General features: G+C 56.3%; 1 protein-coding gene across 4 annotated transcripts in view; it reads left to right on the top strand.

Moving 5' to 3' along the window:
- Window positions 1–16,944, top strand: part of RALGDS (ral guanine nucleotide dissociation stimulator) — a 47,573-nt gene that overhangs the window by 22,132 nt on the left and 8,497 nt on the right. For 2 of the 4 annotated variants that reach the window (XM_027470590.3, XM_027470592.3), the window contains exon 1: window positions 2,697–3,059. The exons of the other annotated variants lie outside the window; for them this stretch is intronic. In XM_027470590.3, coding sequence (XP_027326391.2) covers window positions 2,886–3,059 — 174 coding nt within the window. In that variant the 5' untranslated portion in view covers window positions 2,697–2,885. Of the gene's footprint in view, window positions 1–2,696; window positions 3,060–16,944 lie in introns of those variants that run through there. 4 annotated transcript variants of the gene reach the window in all.

The raw sequence follows: 16,944 nt of genomic DNA on the forward strand, positions 1-16,944 counted from the left end.
AGCTGGTGCCAGCCACGATAATGTGACGACTCCCATTCCCAAACTTTGTGTTCCCAGACTCCTGACTGATGGGGAAAAGCCCCGATGATGTAGAATACGGGAACAGGGTCAGAGGGAGTCGTGTCCTGCAGGAAGCGTGCTGCGTTGGAGCAGTGGAAGAAAGTGAAGGAGGGCAGCTGTCGGCAGGTCTGGGGGAGCTGGGGGATGCTCAGGGGCTGTGGGATGAGCTCAGAGCTCAAACGTGCTGGGGAAACAACTCGGGGTGTGTGCTGAGCCCTGGTATTGAGAGAGAAGCCAAGGTCTGAGCCTGCAGGTGCTGACCCAAAGCTGTTGGGAACTGGCGTAGCGTTTGCAGAAGCCCCTGGTTGTTACCCGTTCCGCATCGTTAGCCGCGTGGGGAAGCCTGAAGGCTGGAGGCTGTGGCAGATGAGGGCAGGTTTGTGATTTGGAAGCGCATGGGTTTGTGTTTGTTCAGTCAAAAGCTCATTGCAGGGTGATGGAAAGAAACCAAGTGAGGGATTTCCCGCAGCACCCGGTTCCTGCACCCGTCTCTGCTCCTGCGCCTGCTGAAGTCGTCGGGACATTTACGGCTGACGTCAATGCAAAGTGCTCGGTGTGTTGTGAAAAGCTTTTGCTGAGTTTGCCAAATGTAAAATGATTATTATTTTTTTTTAATGAGTCACTCAATCATAGATGGTTTCCTTAAATGCCCTGCTCCAGGAGTCACCCACATATAAAATCATGGTAACTTTCAAAAATTTCTCGACCTTCAAGGGTGTAGGGGAGAGAAGCTTGAGGGTGTGATCCAAGTGGTGCTTTTCAGCTCCATGCTTAGAGGCAAAGACGGAGCCCCGAAAAGTTATTCGTTTCAAGTCTCACGGTTCTCAAGAGCTTGGCCCCTGAAGGCTGAGTGTTTGGGGTTAGCTGCGCTGAGCAAACATCCTGAACTTGGGCTCCTGACCCCGCTTTGAGTGTTTTGCTTTTCAGGCCCAGAAGGTTCCCAGGAGAGGAGAAAGGAAACTGGCTGGCTAATTTTAAACCCTCTCAGTTGCCTTCCTGCTTTATATTATTTATTATCCATTATCAAAAGTGTTTCTCCCCTGAAACTGTCTTTAGTGGTCAACCGAGGGACCGGTGAAAATAGCCCATCAAACAGAGCTGCAACTTTCCATAGAGGTCAGGCGGAGCTGGAGGGCTGTGCAGGGTTTTGCCAGCTGCAGATGAGTGCTGCTATTATCTGTGATGTGCACGTGGGCAGAGTCAAGTGATTCCCGTTGTGGGCTGCAGTTTCACCACCCCGAGAGCCGAGTACCCATGGAAAGCTGGGTCTCCTCTCCCAGAGACCAGACCCCACAGCCCAGAGGGGTGGCACCAGCTTTCCCATCCGGGCGCTGCCTGATTCCTGCACGCACCCAGCTAAACGATGCGTGTGACCAGCACATTTTATAGCACATCTCGCTGTATCACGCGTGTTCCACACGACATGGCAGCGGTAAAATCAGCATCACCCCCAGGGGAACACCCCAAAGTCACGGGGCTGCCTCGGGTGGTGCAAAGCCCCTTGCTCAGGGCTGTGTCCCCTTTCCCAGGGTGTCCCTGGAGGTCCCCTTGACCCTCTGCGGCTCCAGATAAGCAGGACAATAGCCCGCATTGTCCTCACTCATCCTCCTGCCTGGTAAATTTTCAAGTTTGAAGAGTGTTGCAGCCCTGGCAGCGTTGTTAATCCTTTCCTGCCCGGGCAGGAGGTGCAGGCGGTGGTGCCCTGGGCAGAGCTGGCTGCGCAGAGCGTGGCTCCATGTTCTCCTTGGAAATAAAGCTGTGGGGCTGGCCAGCCTGGGAGGCTGATGTTATTTCAGCTGTGCAGAGAGAGCTGAGGCGTAAAAGTCTGGGTTTTGGTGGTGTCAGCAGCAACTGCGATGCAGTTTATCGGCAGGGCGTGAGGAGGGAAGGGGAAGAGGCAGGGGAGGGTGAGAGCACGCCGTGCTCAGCGCGGAGGGGTGGTGAATGACGAGCAGGTCTGCCTGTTTTTCTTTGCCTCTCAAAGCAAAGTTATGTGGTGTGGTTTCAGCAGGGGCTTGGGGGCTCAGAGCTGCTCTAAAATGGGATTCATAACCCAAATGTCCCCCAGCCCAGTGTCCCTTTCCTTGTGTCACTGCTGGGCCATACGACGGTGCCCAGGACCCTGTGCACTGGCAGCTGGCACGGGGACGGGATCAGACCCTTCTCCTGACACTGGCTTGCAATGGGGCCCCACAAATGTCCCTTCATCTCCATGGGGCCACCACCCCATAAAGTCCAGCTGGGGCTGGGCAGGGCTTTGAGCACAGACAGCACCGTGGGGGCTGAGCCCCCGTGCTGAGATGCAACCTGGCTGAGCATTGCCGCGTGCCGTCAATCCCCACGCGGATCCAGATTCAGTAGGGTCACATTTCACGCTGGGTTTTGGGTGTGGTGCTCTCAGGACCCCGGTGCTCCCAACCTGGGGGCGTGAATCCCTCCTCTCAGCACCACGTCCCCCCAGGGGCACCTCCACGCCTCGCCCCCCTGCGCCCCCTTTTTCCCCTTGCTCCCCCTTTTTCCCCAGCTCCGTGCTGTGCCGGGGGGGCAGCCCCCTTTGCAAATTCCCCCCTCCTCCTTCCTTTCCCTGCTCCGTCCCCCGGGGGGCCGAGCCGAGCCGTGCCGGGCCAGCCCCCGGGGCGGGCGGAGGCTTTGGGGGGAGGAAACCAGCGCTCGGCTCCGCGCTGCCATCGGGGCTGCTCCGCCGCTCCCCCGCGCCCCCCCAGCCCTCTAGGCTTAGGGTTAGGGGGTTAAGGGGTTAGGTTTAGGGTTGGGGGGGCCCTGCCCCTCCCCGCTTTATCCCGGGGCTGGCCGGGGATGCGGTGCCCATGGTGAGCCGCCGGCACCATGCCGCCGCCGCGCCCGCCCCCGAGAAGATGTTCGAGGGCTGCCGGCGGGCGCGGAGCCTTTGGGGCGGCGTGAGGCTGGAGGTGGCCGGCGAGAGCAGCCCCGTGGTGCTGCACAGCTTCACCCAGCTCGACCCCGACCTGCCGCCGCTGGAGGTGAGCGAGGAGGCGGGTGGTTTTTGGTTTTGTTTTTGTTTTTGGGGGGGGTGCGATGAGTTTTGGAGAGGGTACCGGGGGCGCAGCCCGCTGGGAGCGGAGCCCTGGTGCTCGCCCCTTTGTGGTTTGGGGCTGGTTTGTAGGATGGGAGAAAGCAGGGTTAAGTATGGGGACAGCTGGGGGCAGGCTGTTTATTATTTCTTTCCATTTATTAAATAACCGGGTGCCCCTGCTCGGCTCTGCGCTCCCTCCCTGGGCCATGGAGGGGCTGGCAGACTGGGCTCTGCTGGGGGAAGCTAAGGGGCTCTCCTCCCTCCGAGCAACCAGGGCAAGGGGGCAGATTGCTAAAAATGGGGGTCCTAATAACTCGTTTGAGCTCCCTGGCTGCTGGAGGCAGGAAACTGCTCGGATCTGAGCTGCCCGTGAGGGCTTCAGGCTCATCCAAGCCCCATAAGCATCCCCTGGGAAGGTTATGGGCACCGGGAGGGCTTTGCTGGAGGATGCAAAATATTTGTGCTGCTCTGGATTCGACCCTGGGCGCTTCAGAGCCGATCCCCTGGAGGTCTCAGCCCGACGCGTTTGTTGATGGCAGCTGTGCGTGGAGGTGGAGGCAGAGGCACCCAGAACCATCTGAGTCAGAGCTCTGCCTTTTTTCTTCGTAATGGATGATCGTCTCCTGCGCGCCAGGAATGTCATTGATTCTGAGTAAGCGGCGTGTTAGGAGCAGCTCAGCTGGAGGAGGGTTTTGGCGTTCAGAGGTGGTTCAGAGGAAGGCTGGCGGCACAGGGGTTAAATCAGCGCGGGGCAGGAGCCTGGCTTTGCTGGGATTTAGAGCCAGCTGCAGATGTGCTTGGTGGCTCTGGCTGCCTCCCGCTGGAGGGGGGAGGCTGGAGGGGGATCACCGCTGAAACCTCCACGTTACTGTGCAGATATCCGGCGAAGGGAGCCAGCATTTCAGCAGCAGTGGCTCCTTCTCCCTGCTCCGAAGGATCCATCCCATAACCTGCACTACAAAGTCCTGCTCGGCCGGGGATGGGATTAGCTCAGGCTCCGGCCGTACCAGCTCTCCTCCGGCCTGGTGGTCAGCTCAGCCGAGAGTTCACGAAAACACCAGCCAGCTTGCTTCCCCCCCCTCCACTCCGCTCCTCTCTCCTGGGGGTGGGCGTGCTGACATTGTTCGGCGCACATCATCTGGTTCGTGTTATGTCTGGCAGGAAGTCCAGCCTCTCCGGCCCGCCGCGCTCCGGGAGGCTGCAGGGCCGCGCTTTTGGCAGGGGGAGCGAGAGGAACAGGGAGGGGGCAGAAGGGGGGTGATGAGGCTCGTCGTGCTTCTACCCCCCCCCAGGGAAGCTGCCCCGTGCACCCCAGGGGATGAGGCTTTGCACCTCGGGAGGGGTTTTGCTGTAGCACGAGGAACGGAGGCTGCAAAAGTGAAGTTTTGGGGGCTGAGAGTGGCTTTGCGTGGCCTCGGCATAGCAGAGAGAGGCGAGCGTCCTCCAGCCCTCCTCTGCTGTCCTCGCTGCCCAGGTTTCCCCTCTGGGCCGTAACGTGGCTCCGTGCTGCTTAATGTGCTGCATCCCAGCGCCTGGGCTTTCCTCCCGGCCCCGAGGAACTTGCTGACAAATTCTTCCTTCCTCCATGCCATCCGTTCGCGAGCGGAGGCGGGGAAAGGCACAGCCTGGAGCGGGGTTTGGTGACCCACTGCCTCTCGAGCAGCTCGGAGGCTCCTTGAGAGCCTCTCACCTCCTCGTGCTCCTGGCTGAGGGCTTCGTGGTGTTCTCTGGGTTGTGTGGAGCGGGTTTTGCTCGCTGTCGTTACACTGCACAACCGGGGAAAGCATGCCAAAAGGCAGAGAAAGCAGAGTTGCTGCGACAACTGTGCTGGCAGCAGCCTGGTGTGGTTGTAATCCCCGGGTAAGGTTTCTCTGCGAGATACACCCTGGGAGGAGAAGGCGGATTATTTGAATGCCCCCTGTAGACCATCGCTGTTTTGCCGAGCTCCACTTTGTCCCTGTGTTGGAAACCAAGGGCTGTGCTCCCCACTCGGCCCTGCACTGGCACGGAGCTGGGCTCGGGGCCGTGCCAGCTGCTGGGGACCATGCCTGGTCCCAAGGGAATAGAGAGGATCCCTGGAAAGCTGCTCAGCAGGTGGTGGGGAACACGGATCCTGTTTTCTGCTGAGCCCCTGCGGGTGGCTGTCAGTGGCAGGGCCCTTTGCCTGTATCCCAAGCAACGGTATCGATCTCCCAGGCACCACGCCGAGGTGGCTGTTCGAGGGCTCACGGCCACGTGCTGCCAAGCATTCTCCTGCTGATGTTAACCATGGGAAACTGAAAGTTTATACGGAGCCTCTCTAGCTGGCCAAGCTGCTTTGCACACCTTTTGCTTTGTCCTTTTCGGTCCTAATCCAGCCCAAATCAGCGGTGAGTGTCCCAGTGCGAATTTATTTGGTGGTTCTCCTCCTGCTCCTTGCTGGAGATGCGTGCTGTAAGCACAACTGCAGATGACACAGACTGAAACTTTCATGAGACTGGCATCACTGAATCTCCAGACAAATGGTGAGGGCTGACGCATATTGAAAAAGCTTGTATTGTTGCTATTTTGGCTCTATTTGTTTTCTGAACAATTAGGAGACTTTCAGTTGCTAAACACATCCTCGAAAACTTGAATTGCTCAGCCCAGATGCCTTGGAGGTCAGTGCTTTTGCTTTATAGCCGGGAAGGAGGGGTGAAGATCTCTCTTAAAAGCCATTTTCTTTTAGCTTCCAGTGGTGCCTGTGGAAGAAGATCCTTTTCTCCCAGCCTCTTCCCCTCCCTGAGGCACAACCTGATATGCCCCTTGCAATTTGTGAGATGAACATCATCTGCTGGTACTCCTCGGTTGGGGACCTGCCTTGTGGCTCCCTTCCAGAAGGGTTTGGAGGCGGCGGCGAGGCTGGGAGCAAGCTGAGATGCTGATTGTTGGTGGCTGCTGCAGGAGGGGAAGAACAGAGGCGGGAGGGATTTTTGATTATTATTTGATATCGTTAGAAGCTGGGGAGAGGTTCCAAAATGTGTTTGTATAAGGATCGTGTTACTCAGGGGCCGCCGTGCCCTGTTTCCATAGGGGTAGGGATCTCACTGAGGCTTCAGTGCTGGATTGGCAGCCCTGGCAGAAATCTTGTTCGGTCCCCAGGGTCCTCACTTGGCCCTCCAGAGCCCCCCAGATCACGCTGTCATTCTGCTACTGCCCTTTATGTCCCAGCTGTGGGTGTGGGATTGGGACAACTAAATGCAAGCTTGGAGAGTTTCTACACTTCCCCATGCCCAGGTTTGGGGGTGGAATGAGCTCAGATTTTGCAGGAAAAGAGCAAAAGGATGGAATTTTCAGGAAAAGAGCAAAACGACTGCTGAGCTGCAGGGATGTCTCACTTGCTCAGCTCCTCTGCTGTGGTGCTGGGTGGTTGGCAGCAGCCATCCTACATTTCAGGCCAGAGCACAGCCTGTTTTCAGGGCCGTGCGAGTTGTTCTGGCCATAGGCCTGACTTCACCATGAGTGGCTTCTCCATCACCCTTTCTGCCTCTCTAATTGCCGGCCGCTGCATCCCCCGAGGGACATGTAATTGAAGGAGCAGAGAGCTTATTTAGGTCACTGCAGACCACATGTAAAGGCTGGGCACCCCCTGCTTGTACTTTCTCTAGCACTCTTATCTCCAGAGCTGACTGAGTGACTGTTTTTCAAGCAGTTGTGTTCCTTTTATTTGGATGCATACTTGCAGCAGGGCTGTTTCAGTTCTCAAATATTTCTCTATCTCCCATGGACCCAGCAAGGGGGGAGGAGAAAGCTGTAGCCAAGGAGTAGGATTTGGACACAAGGCTGGTTGTGGCGGGTGAGGGAGCACGCTGCAGCTGGGGGGAGGCCATCCATACACTGCTTTGTTTATCCTGTGCTCTTCCTGTGCACAGTGCCGGGTTAGACACAAGGGCAGCATCCTTGGCCTCCCCAAAACGTGTGTTGCTCGTCAAAGGCCTGCAGGACCTTCACTCTGCATCTGTGCGCTGAAAGATGAGCCTGGCGTGAATGCTCGTGTGAGGAGGTGCTTGGTGCCTGAGAGAAACTGGCTGAGCATCACGCTGAAACCATATTGCAGCCTCTGTACAAGCCTGAAAGAGCTGTGGGTGGTGGAAGAAGAACCGAGTAGTTTGGCTCCTTAAATTGTCAGAGTTTCTCATTCCTGTGCCACCACAGGGACTGACCACACGGTGCAGCCCTGACCCCCAGAGCCCATCCAGCTTGCACAGCACCTTCTGCAATACCGATGTGCCTGGACTTTGCTCCTGAGCCGTTAGGGAGCCCTCAGCTCCGGCACGAGTGATCCCAGCCGCTCCCCGGGGATCGGCTGGGGCCTGATAAGCGAGGGGCAGGAAGCAGGCGCTGCCTGACGAGCCGGCTCGGGGTGCTGCGGCTGGCCAACACTGAAGTGGCTGTGCTCACGCGTGTAATGCTGTGTTTGCAGAAGGGCTCTTGTAGAGTGGCCTTTTGTTCCCGTAACACCTGGCAGCAGCTCTCCCAGAGGCAGAAGTCCTTCCCAAATCTTGGCAGCAAGCTCATGCCGATCTGCCTCAGTGCGATGAAGTGGTGGCTGCAGCGCCCAGCACCACCGCTCCTCTCCCTGCCTTTGGTTTGGTTCATGTTTATGACATGCAAACAATCCCTAAAGCCGACAGCTAGGGCTGCGTTCGTACAGGTTCCTACAGGGCACCACGTTTTTATTAGATAACCAGCGAGAGTTTAGTGCACCTGATGGCCAGTAGTTACGTGACAGTGAAGCACTGGTGGGGATGAAGCACCACAGAGGCACACATGTGGCCTGTTTATCTTGCATAGCTCGGCGGCACTGAGTTTGCTTTTGTTCCACCATCGGTATGTCAATGAGCCCTGCTATGGGATGGGGCAAGGTGTCCCCTGGCCCTGCACGCCAGGACCCCAGGCACTGCGGAGGCAGGATGGAGGTGGCTCCAGTTGCCAGACAGCAGGCCACATCCTCAGAGCTGGCGGCAGAGGGAAAAAAAAAATAATAAAAAGTTGTTTTGACTTGCAAACAGCACAGATTGGAGAGGAAAGTCATCAGAGGCAACTTAATCTGGAATGCTGAGGCATTATTTTTAGTGTGGCTTTTCTTTCTGCTAACCACACTTTAACAAACAGCAGCTGAGCTGAGGGCCTGTGTGGAGACCTGGTTTTGAAGGGCTTGCTACCCGTCTTACCAGAGCTGCTCTTCATGTCAGGGAGCAAAACCACAGTGTTTCCCTGCCCTTTGCAGTGGTCGTGTCTCCATGGTGACCCAAAAGCTGAGAGCCCTCACCTCTGAGGTTGGTGTTTTGGTTTTGAAATGATGTGTGCTGGGCTCAGGTTGCTCTAGGTCTGGCCTCGGCTCAGGAAACCATCCGGCAGCCACACTGGGCAGGGCACAGCACGCAGCCCGAGGCTGCTGGTGGCCATCTCGCTGGGATTTCTGATTTTCTGGATGGCACAGGCTGCGAGATCCCATCCCAGAGCTGCAGTGGGAGCTGGCACTGGGACAGCCGGGGCTGGGCTCCCTTGCAGCTCGTGCTCGGCGGTGACTCAGAGCACAGCCATGGCGCGCTGTGGGCGTCACACAAAGTGCTCCTTCCCTCGGCTGCTTCGTTGGGGTGGCACCCCACAAAACCCCTCTCTCCCAGTCCTTATTTCCACAGATTTCAGCACATTCCCCTGCAAAAGTTGTCTCTAAGAGGAGGGGAATGCTCGAGGCTTGATGACCCAGCTTGGTCCGGGCAATGTCACGTGAAAGGAGCCGGGGCAGGAATGTGGGTGCTGCCTCCCACTTTGCGCTGACGCTGTCCCCACTGTCATTTTGTGAGTCAACTTTTTGGTTGGATTTGTCCCAAAAACTCATTTTGAAACATTTTGAAGCAGAGGGCAAGCCATGGGGATGCTCAGCCCTAGTACCAGGCATCCATCCAGCCCAGGACAGCAGATGAGCCCAGCGAGGCCCATGCTGGCTCACCCAGTGCTGCATGCAGCACAGCGAGGCTTTGGTGTAGTTTTGTCACCAAAAAAAAGCTTTGTGATGCGAGGGAATGACTACCTGTAAGGGGAGGGTAGATGGGAAAGTGGAATAACCCCGCGTGAAGCTGCCCGCTCTCTCCTGGGCACCCCCCACATTTTGGGTAACGCTGGCAGAGGGTTTGCTGCTGCAGGTCCCTCTTTGGCTGATGCTCAGACAGGGTCAGCTGCAGGAGCCGCATTTATAGGCATAGGGATATGGGTCCTAGTAACTAGAGAGGGAATTGGGGCTGGGGGGGACTCATCCCACCCCAGACACCCGCCTTTCTCCTGCCACAGCCTCTCTGGATGTGAAGGATCCGGCACACCCAGCTCCCGGGGCAGGGCTCGGGTCCAAGCCTCGCTGCTTGGGCTCCCGGAGTGCATGTTCAGGCACTTGACACCAGCTAGGTTTTTTTTTCTTTCCAGTTGTTTTCTCTCCAAAGGTGCCAATTAAAATTAAACTCTCAGTTGCTTCAGCTGTGGAAATCAGACCAACTTAGTTGACTTAGCATCCTGACTGCAGGCCCCCCAGGTGTCGGCTTGTTGACTCCTGCCTCTGTACCTGCTTATATAGCACCTACTGCCTCGTTGACACCTAGTTAAGTAATGCTCTGAAGCTGAGATTTTCTTGATTACAAGGCAAAAGCGCTTGCTCTTCTCCCTTCCAGCTTCCCACAGGCAGCAAAGCAGCCGCAGGGAGGGGAAGAGGTGGCAGGGAGCCATCCGAGGGCAAAATGTCCCCCGCTCAGCCCCATGGCAGCCCTTCCTGGAGCAAAGGGGTGGCCAGAAGCCCACAGCTGGGATGTGGAGGGGGCTGCGGGTGGCAGGAGGAGGCTGGGACCAGCCGGGGTCAGCCTGCGGCTCCGCAGCAAATGGAGGCACCCGACGTCACGCCGGCCGGGGTGGGAGTCGGGTGCGAGGGGCACGGCCAGCGAACAAAGGCTCGCTTTTATTCCTTTCACCAGCAGCCCCTCGCTGCTGCCTCCCTGCCCTGGATTGTTCGTGCGTTTTCTCTGCTTCAGCTGTTTACTGGGTCACCCCGCTGCGGACGCACGCACAAAGAGCGAGCCATCCGTTGAGGCCATCCCCGTGCCACCAGCACCGCGAGCCCCTCCGCGGCCCCGGGAGCACAGTGGTGGCATTGAGCCGGGCTGGGAGAGCTCCTGAGCCTGCCCTGCTGTGGGGCTGGGGGCATTGGGAGCCTCCCCCCACCTCCCAGGCATCCTCCAGGATTTCGGGGCGGGGGGGGTCTGGGCTTGTCGTTCTGGGCGATCCTGCCCACGCTTCGATCGCACCAGCTTCGGTGGAGTGAACGTAAGTCGACGTAGGCCAGTGTAAACACATGGGTGGACACATTCACTTCACGAGGGCTTATTTTGGTGCAGTTTATCTACGCTAAGGAGGTGTCTGAGCTGAATCGAAATGAACCTTGCTCAAATTAAAGCGAGGGGTTGCAGCGCAGTTACCGCAAGCCAGACGGCAGCCAGACAGCTGTGGGTTTTGGGCAGCCTCCAGTTTGTCCACCCCAATCTGTGCATCTTTGAGATGACAGAAAGATAAGACTACTTTTTTTTTTTTTCTTTATTTTTTTTTTTCCCCCATTGCAAGCCAAAGCCGATAAGTGAGTGCACAGGCAGCTATGTACAGGTTATCCAGGCTGCTCGGGAACAGCGTGGGCAAAACTCCAGCCCCAGCTGTGCACTTCCTTCGTGCAGGTCACCCACGTGGTGGGGGCAAGGGGAGGTTTGGCCAAAGAAGCTGGTTTTAGGGCAATTGATGCTGTTTAAAATTAAATTTTTGGCTGGCTAGACTGGCACATAGGCTGCAAGCTGAGAGCAGGAGAATGTTTATTGAAGGCTTTGTGTTTCTGGGAATGTAAAGACTTTTGGGAACTTGCTAGCTTGAAAATGCTGATATATGCAAGGGACAAAGTGTTTCCCTGGAAATGCAGCGACAAACAGATCTGTGTGTCCTGTGCTGGTCCTGAAGTCAGAAATATACTGGTGAACGTGTGTGAAGGCATAATTGAAAGCTCAGCAGTGAGCATCCCAGTGAGTTGCAAGGTCTGTCAGCTCCAACGCCGACCCAGGCGCTTCCCCTTGGCTGCCACGCCGCGGTTCTTGCTGACGCAGAGGTAGCACGCTTGGTGCGAAGGGCCCCGTTCCAGCACTGGAATCAACAGGGTACTACAAAGACAGGTAGGCTTAACTGTCTTCTCTTTGGGACACACACACCCTGTTCTCTTCACATTTGAAGGAGGCATAACAGGGCTATCATGTTGCATGAGACCTACGGGTGCTACTGTAGACAAAAAAATGCATTTCAGTTTTGGAGCTCGTTTCGGTGACGTTCCTTGCAGATTTCTCCGTTCCACCTCGGTGAAATACAGACCTTTTGTTCCGAGCCAAAATGACTTACCGTGAACCACTTGATCTTTATTTACTCTTACAGAGCAATAGGCATTAATTTTTTATACACCAGTTGTCACCAGCCACGTGGTGCTGGTTTCACTTCCAGTAATTGCCCTCCGGGTGAGTCCGTAGCGGAGCGGTGGCTCTGCAGGCACAGGCCAGCTGCGTCCCTCGTAAGCAAGGCTGGCCGGGTAGGCGTTGGCGCTGAGCGGGGATGCTGCAGAAGCGCACACCAAAGTGATCACGAACGCAAAGCAAAGCAATGTGGAGCAAGAGCTGGAACTGCTGTGTCAGCCGGATCCTTTTTCCATGAACTTAGAGAGGAAGCAAAACCTGCTGCTCTCAGTTTTCTGCTCCGCTTCAGCAGCCGGCGAAGGGAGCCCTTCCTGGCACGTCCCTGGGTGGGAGGCGCGAGGGGAGTCCTGCTCTAGGGGCAGCCTAGGCTGGGCTTTTGCTTAGGATGCAGCTGCCTGGAGGTGTTGGTGGTCTTTGTGTGCTCCAGGGTGTAAGGAACGCAGGGTCTGGAGCGACACCGCCAGCCACCTGTGGTGTCTCTGGCACTGCCAGTGATAGACATGGCTTGCTTTTCCCAGGGGAGTCCCCAGAGCAAGGCCGATCTCCTGCAGCCTTCAGAGGTCGGCAGGGATGCAGTGGGCACTCAGCATTTTTGCAGGTCCCATTCTCGACTTCCAGACCATAAAAAGAGCGAAAAAGTTTCGATGTGTGGGAAGGCTCGGGGTTTTCTCTGAAAGCAAAACAAACGCGAACGGGGGAGGAATCCAGTGTATCTGCTCTGTCTCGTTTCTGGACCCAAGCTCTGAGCTCCTAATCCTCGCTCCAGCCACTGACTCACTGCGTGCGAGTCACAAGACGCCTTTGTACCAGATCCTCCAGCCACTGCTTTCTCTTCTTCCTAAGCCACACGGGCGGAGACGGCTGCCTTTGAATATCCTCCCCAAGCACGCAGGGTTACGGACGCAGGCACCGCCAGCAGGATCAGGCCTGCCCTGTCTCAAACAGTGCCCTCAGGCAGGCCCTGATGGAAGAGGTGCCAAAGCCTCCTGCGAGGCAGATGGGGGTGACACGTCCCCACCGGGGGTGACACGTCCCCACCGCCACCCATCCCTGCCTGGGGGTGCCAGGGGGGGATTTATGGCCCCCGGCTGCTCCCCGTGGTTGCTGGCTGCAGCTGCCCCTGCTTAAACACCTGAAGCGGAGTAGAAGCAGAGCTGAGCGTGTCAGGGAGCCTCGGCTGCGGAGCCAAGCAGCTGATGGGTGAGAACAGGCCCTCAGCTGTTGCCACTGTCCTGGTATCCTGGCAAAAACACCCCCTTTTCACAGCGGGTTTAAGTTTAGCTTCTGGCCCTTTTTCTATTCTTTTCCTGTTTCCCCCTCTGTCATTATTTTTTCATGGGCTGTTGGAAGCGTTCCTGGTCTGAAGTGGCTCAGAGGAGGCAGGAAGGAAGGCGGAGAGTGTCGAAAACCCGAAGAAGAAAACACATCCATCTGCTGAGCACCCCAGCGCTGCAGCTCCGTGCGGGGCAGGGGCCGGGATTCGAGCTCCATCAGCAGCGATGTGATACAGCACAGGGGGAGAGGAACGGCCTGGGATCGAGCTGGGGTGCTGGCTGGAGACAGCCGTGACACCCAGCAAAGCTTGGTCACTGCTGGGTGGGTGTTTGGGAGCTCCTGGCCTCGATGGGGCTGCTGATCCAAAGCACGTGCTGGGGGTGACCATCAGCACTGAGCACATTTCCTTTCCCCAAGCACAGGGAGGTTCAGCGCTGCCTCTGGGTGGTCTCTGCAGCCTTCCCGAGCACTGCTGGGGAAAGGAAACTGAGGAGCAGAAGGGCTGACCCTGACCGGCAGAGCCCTGGGGGGAACATCAGCCCTGGGGGGGGTTTTGCCTGGAAGTCCCCGCCAGGCAGAGTTTTGGAGGGTGTTGTGCTGCGTGCGCTTATTTTGGGCGAGCAGGACAGAGGGCACTTCTGCTTCTGCGGTCTGTGTCTGTGGTTCACGGAACTCAAGTTGTTTTCCTTTCACTAGATGAAGGTGGATATTTTTTTTTTCTAATTTCCTTTTACATAACGCCGTGCATTTTCGTTTACATAAGAGGCCCCAAAGTTACCGCCGTGCGTTGCATGGGTTCAGGATCTGCTCCCCAGGGTGAAACAAAAGTGAACTTGGGGCTTGTGTAAACTGTGGAGGACGTGGTCCTGGGTTTCTTTCGTTTCTGGAAGTGCCAATTTCCCATTGCTGGTGGGAAGGCATTACTGTGAGAAGGGACTGGAGACTGCAAAGTCCAAACCCGTTGTATCGCCTGCAGAACACACATTTTGTGTTGCCCAGCTGAAAGGGAGCAGAGTAACATGAACATCTTGATCTTTAAACCAGCTGTTGTTCAGGGAGCATCAGTAAAAGCACTTTAAGCAGTCTTGTCTCATCCGTGTGTGCTGAAATTAATACCTTTTCCCACTAACAGTTCATTATTCTGTGCCTTTGGAGGCCAATGCAGTAAGCCATGGCACGTGGGACCAGTGCTGTGAAGACCTGGTAATTGTTGGCTAATTGTGTGTGATGTGCAGGAATGTTGTCACAGTTAATCCTGCGCTGGGCTCCTGTCTTACTAAACCCACCTTTGTGATTTATCTCAATGCTTTCTAGAATGCAGTTTCCTAGCCAATATGTTCCTTGCAGTTGGGATTTTGCATTTTTCTCCCCTTCAGCTGATGAGAAGGGGCAAAGGCGGGTTCCCTGCTGCCCTGTGCCTTGTCCCTGACGCTGCAGCCCTTCTTCCAGGCTTGCTTGGCTAAATCCTAGAGCTCGTTATTAAACCTCCGTGTGAAGACGTGGGGTTCAGCGCCGTGCTGTGTACCAGAACATGCGCCCGGGAGTGGAAGAGTTGATTGCACGGAGCAGGAATTCCTCCCTGGTGTAGTCACCAAGGCTTTGAAGTCAGGTCCGGAGCTCCCCACTGCTCCCGCAGCCCAGGGCTATCCGCGGCTCCAAGAGGCGGTCTCTGAAACCAGGCAAGCCATCTGGCGCGGCCTCCAGTTTCATATTTCAGGGGATGAACTCCTGCCGAGTTCACTTACGGCTGCTTTTTTGCAAAAGCTTCCAGCTCTCGCAGAATTTTGTCCCATTCCCCCCCCGTTCAACACGCGAAGGGTTCTCCCGTGCCCCCATCTGAGCAGGAGCAGGGCTGCATGCCGAGAGGGAGAAACTGGGGGCTCTTTTGAGACCGTTCTGGGGACGTTTCTCTTTAGTTGACTTTCTGCAAGTCCTACAGGGATCTGGTGCGAGTGGCAGGCAGGATTTCAGAGCTGCTGGTGCCCATCCCATAACTATAAGCCATGGCTGGGGGTTCTGGGCTCTGCCAGCCCTGCCTCTGGTCCCACATCTCCCCACGTGCAAAGGGAGAGCTGTGGGTTAGGAGCAGGTGCCGAGGTGGGGCTGCCCCGGCTGTGTCCTGCTGCTGCTTTTTGCTCCGTTAGTTTTTAACGAGCATGTGCCGAATGCGCAATCAGCATCTCGGAGAAAGAGCAGGAGGAAAGAGGAAGCTCACGCAGAATATAAATAACCAAATTTTAAAATGTACCAGTGTAGCAGCTCGCCCGGCTCTTGGCATGAGCCTAGCTGGAAACCGCTCGGAAGCTGCGTTCTGTGCGTGTGGTTTGCAAAGGGGGAACTTCAGGGGACATCGCACGAGTCAGCAAGACAGAAAATGAATGAATCCGACAGTCTCAAATATAGGAAGGAAACGAAATTTGCTTCTACGCACATTAAAATTAGGTGCACCCTCTGCACGTGACATGAAATACAAGAGTGGAAACCCTTGCGTTTGTGGCAAGAGTTTCCACTGGAGTTGCACAGCAGCTGCCAATGATTCATGCATTGATCCCGGGACATTTTGTCCTCTCCTATGATTTGATTTCTTTATTAATTTAATTGCATCTCAACAAGCATCTGGTTTTGGATGGCTCTTTGTGTCTGGGGTTTATAACTGCCTAGCCAAATATCTTTTTGGAGTTAGGCTGTGTAGGGGTCTGGTCCTGCTGGAGCCGGAGCTCTCCTCCATCCCAAACTGGGAAGTTTCCAAAGCTTTTCCTTCTGTGTGTTGGAAACAGCTTCCACAGGGGGAAGACGGACATCCTGGTCGGCATGGAATTGAGTTGGGTTGGCATGGGATCGCTCCGAGTGCCTGGTGTGGACATGGGGCTGCAGTGGTGTTGACAGAGCTCTTTTGGGGTCGTGCCGGTCCCCCTGGTTCCCTGCTAAGGCGAAGCAGCTTGTGGGGTCGGGAGCAGCTCACCTGGCCCAGGAGCACTTCACTGCTCTCACCTTCATGTCCGATGGCACGGGTGGCCGCTCTGGCAGGGCTCTCAGCAGCCCAGAGTCTTGCTGAGACAAGAGGGAGATGTGCAGGAAGGCTCAGGGCACACCTTGCTGGTGGGTGAGCGCGTTTCGCTCTGGAAATTCAGGCCTGTCTATACCTGAAAGCACATTTCTGCTGTAACTTATCCCAGAGCACGGAGGAAGATGGATGCAGGCATCCAGGATTTCTGTCTGTCTCTGCGTGGGTCGGTTGGATGGGTTCGGGTGTTCACAGCTGCAGTTAGGAGCCTCGTGGCACCTCTGAGCTTCAGCAAGCCAAACGCCTTGGCACGAAGTGAGAAGAGCAGGTTCAGTAGCGAGTGAGGAAGAAGTCCAATAACCCTGTCCTGAGGGATTCTCTGTCCTCATTCATTACAGCTGTGAGTAAGAGGCTCTTTAAAGTTTTCCCCTTGCTCTCTGAGCTGGTTGTGATTCTCTGCCTTAATTCCTCGCTAATAACAAGCGTTTGACGTGAGCACAGGGCGGTAATAACACGGCGATCGCTGCTGTGATGATAAAGGACGGTGATGAGGAGCAGGTTAGAGCAGGCTTGGATCTGTCTGCTCAGGTTGTGCTTGGTGCTTTCTGCTCAGCATCTCCTGAGATGTGCGGCATCGACTGGAACCGTGGTCCTCGTGTCCACGGGGAGCGGTTTGGGACGGGGGGTTTCGTGCCCTGCAGGCTGCAGGGAAAGCCGTGGGCTGGCAGCGTGCTGTGCCCCTGAGCGTGGTCACCTCCCCTTGCTCAGGAGGGAGGGAGATCCCCGCTGAGGGATCTGCAGAAATCCTCTCAGGGAGGCGCTGATTCAGCAGAGCATGGTGGGGAGAAGGCTGGGCCAAATCTGGGGGGGGTCTCCACATCCCCAGAGCAGAAACGAGAGCCTCGTGGCTGGGTCAGGATGTGACCCGGGGGTGCAGCAACCTGTCTGTTTGTCCCTGAGGCCACCCCATTGCTACTCACTGGGGTTTTCCCCCAGATTTGAGCTTCCCTCTTGAGTTTCTGCCCAGTGTGCATGGCCAACGCTGCCTGGAA

Source organism: Anas platyrhynchos, chromosome 18, assembly GCF_047663525.1.
Source record: "Anas platyrhynchos isolate ZD024472 breed Pekin duck chromosome 18, IASCAAS_PekinDuck_T2T, whole genome shotgun sequence".
Lineage (NCBI taxonomy): Eukaryota > Metazoa > Chordata > Aves > Anseriformes > Anatidae > Anas > Anas platyrhynchos.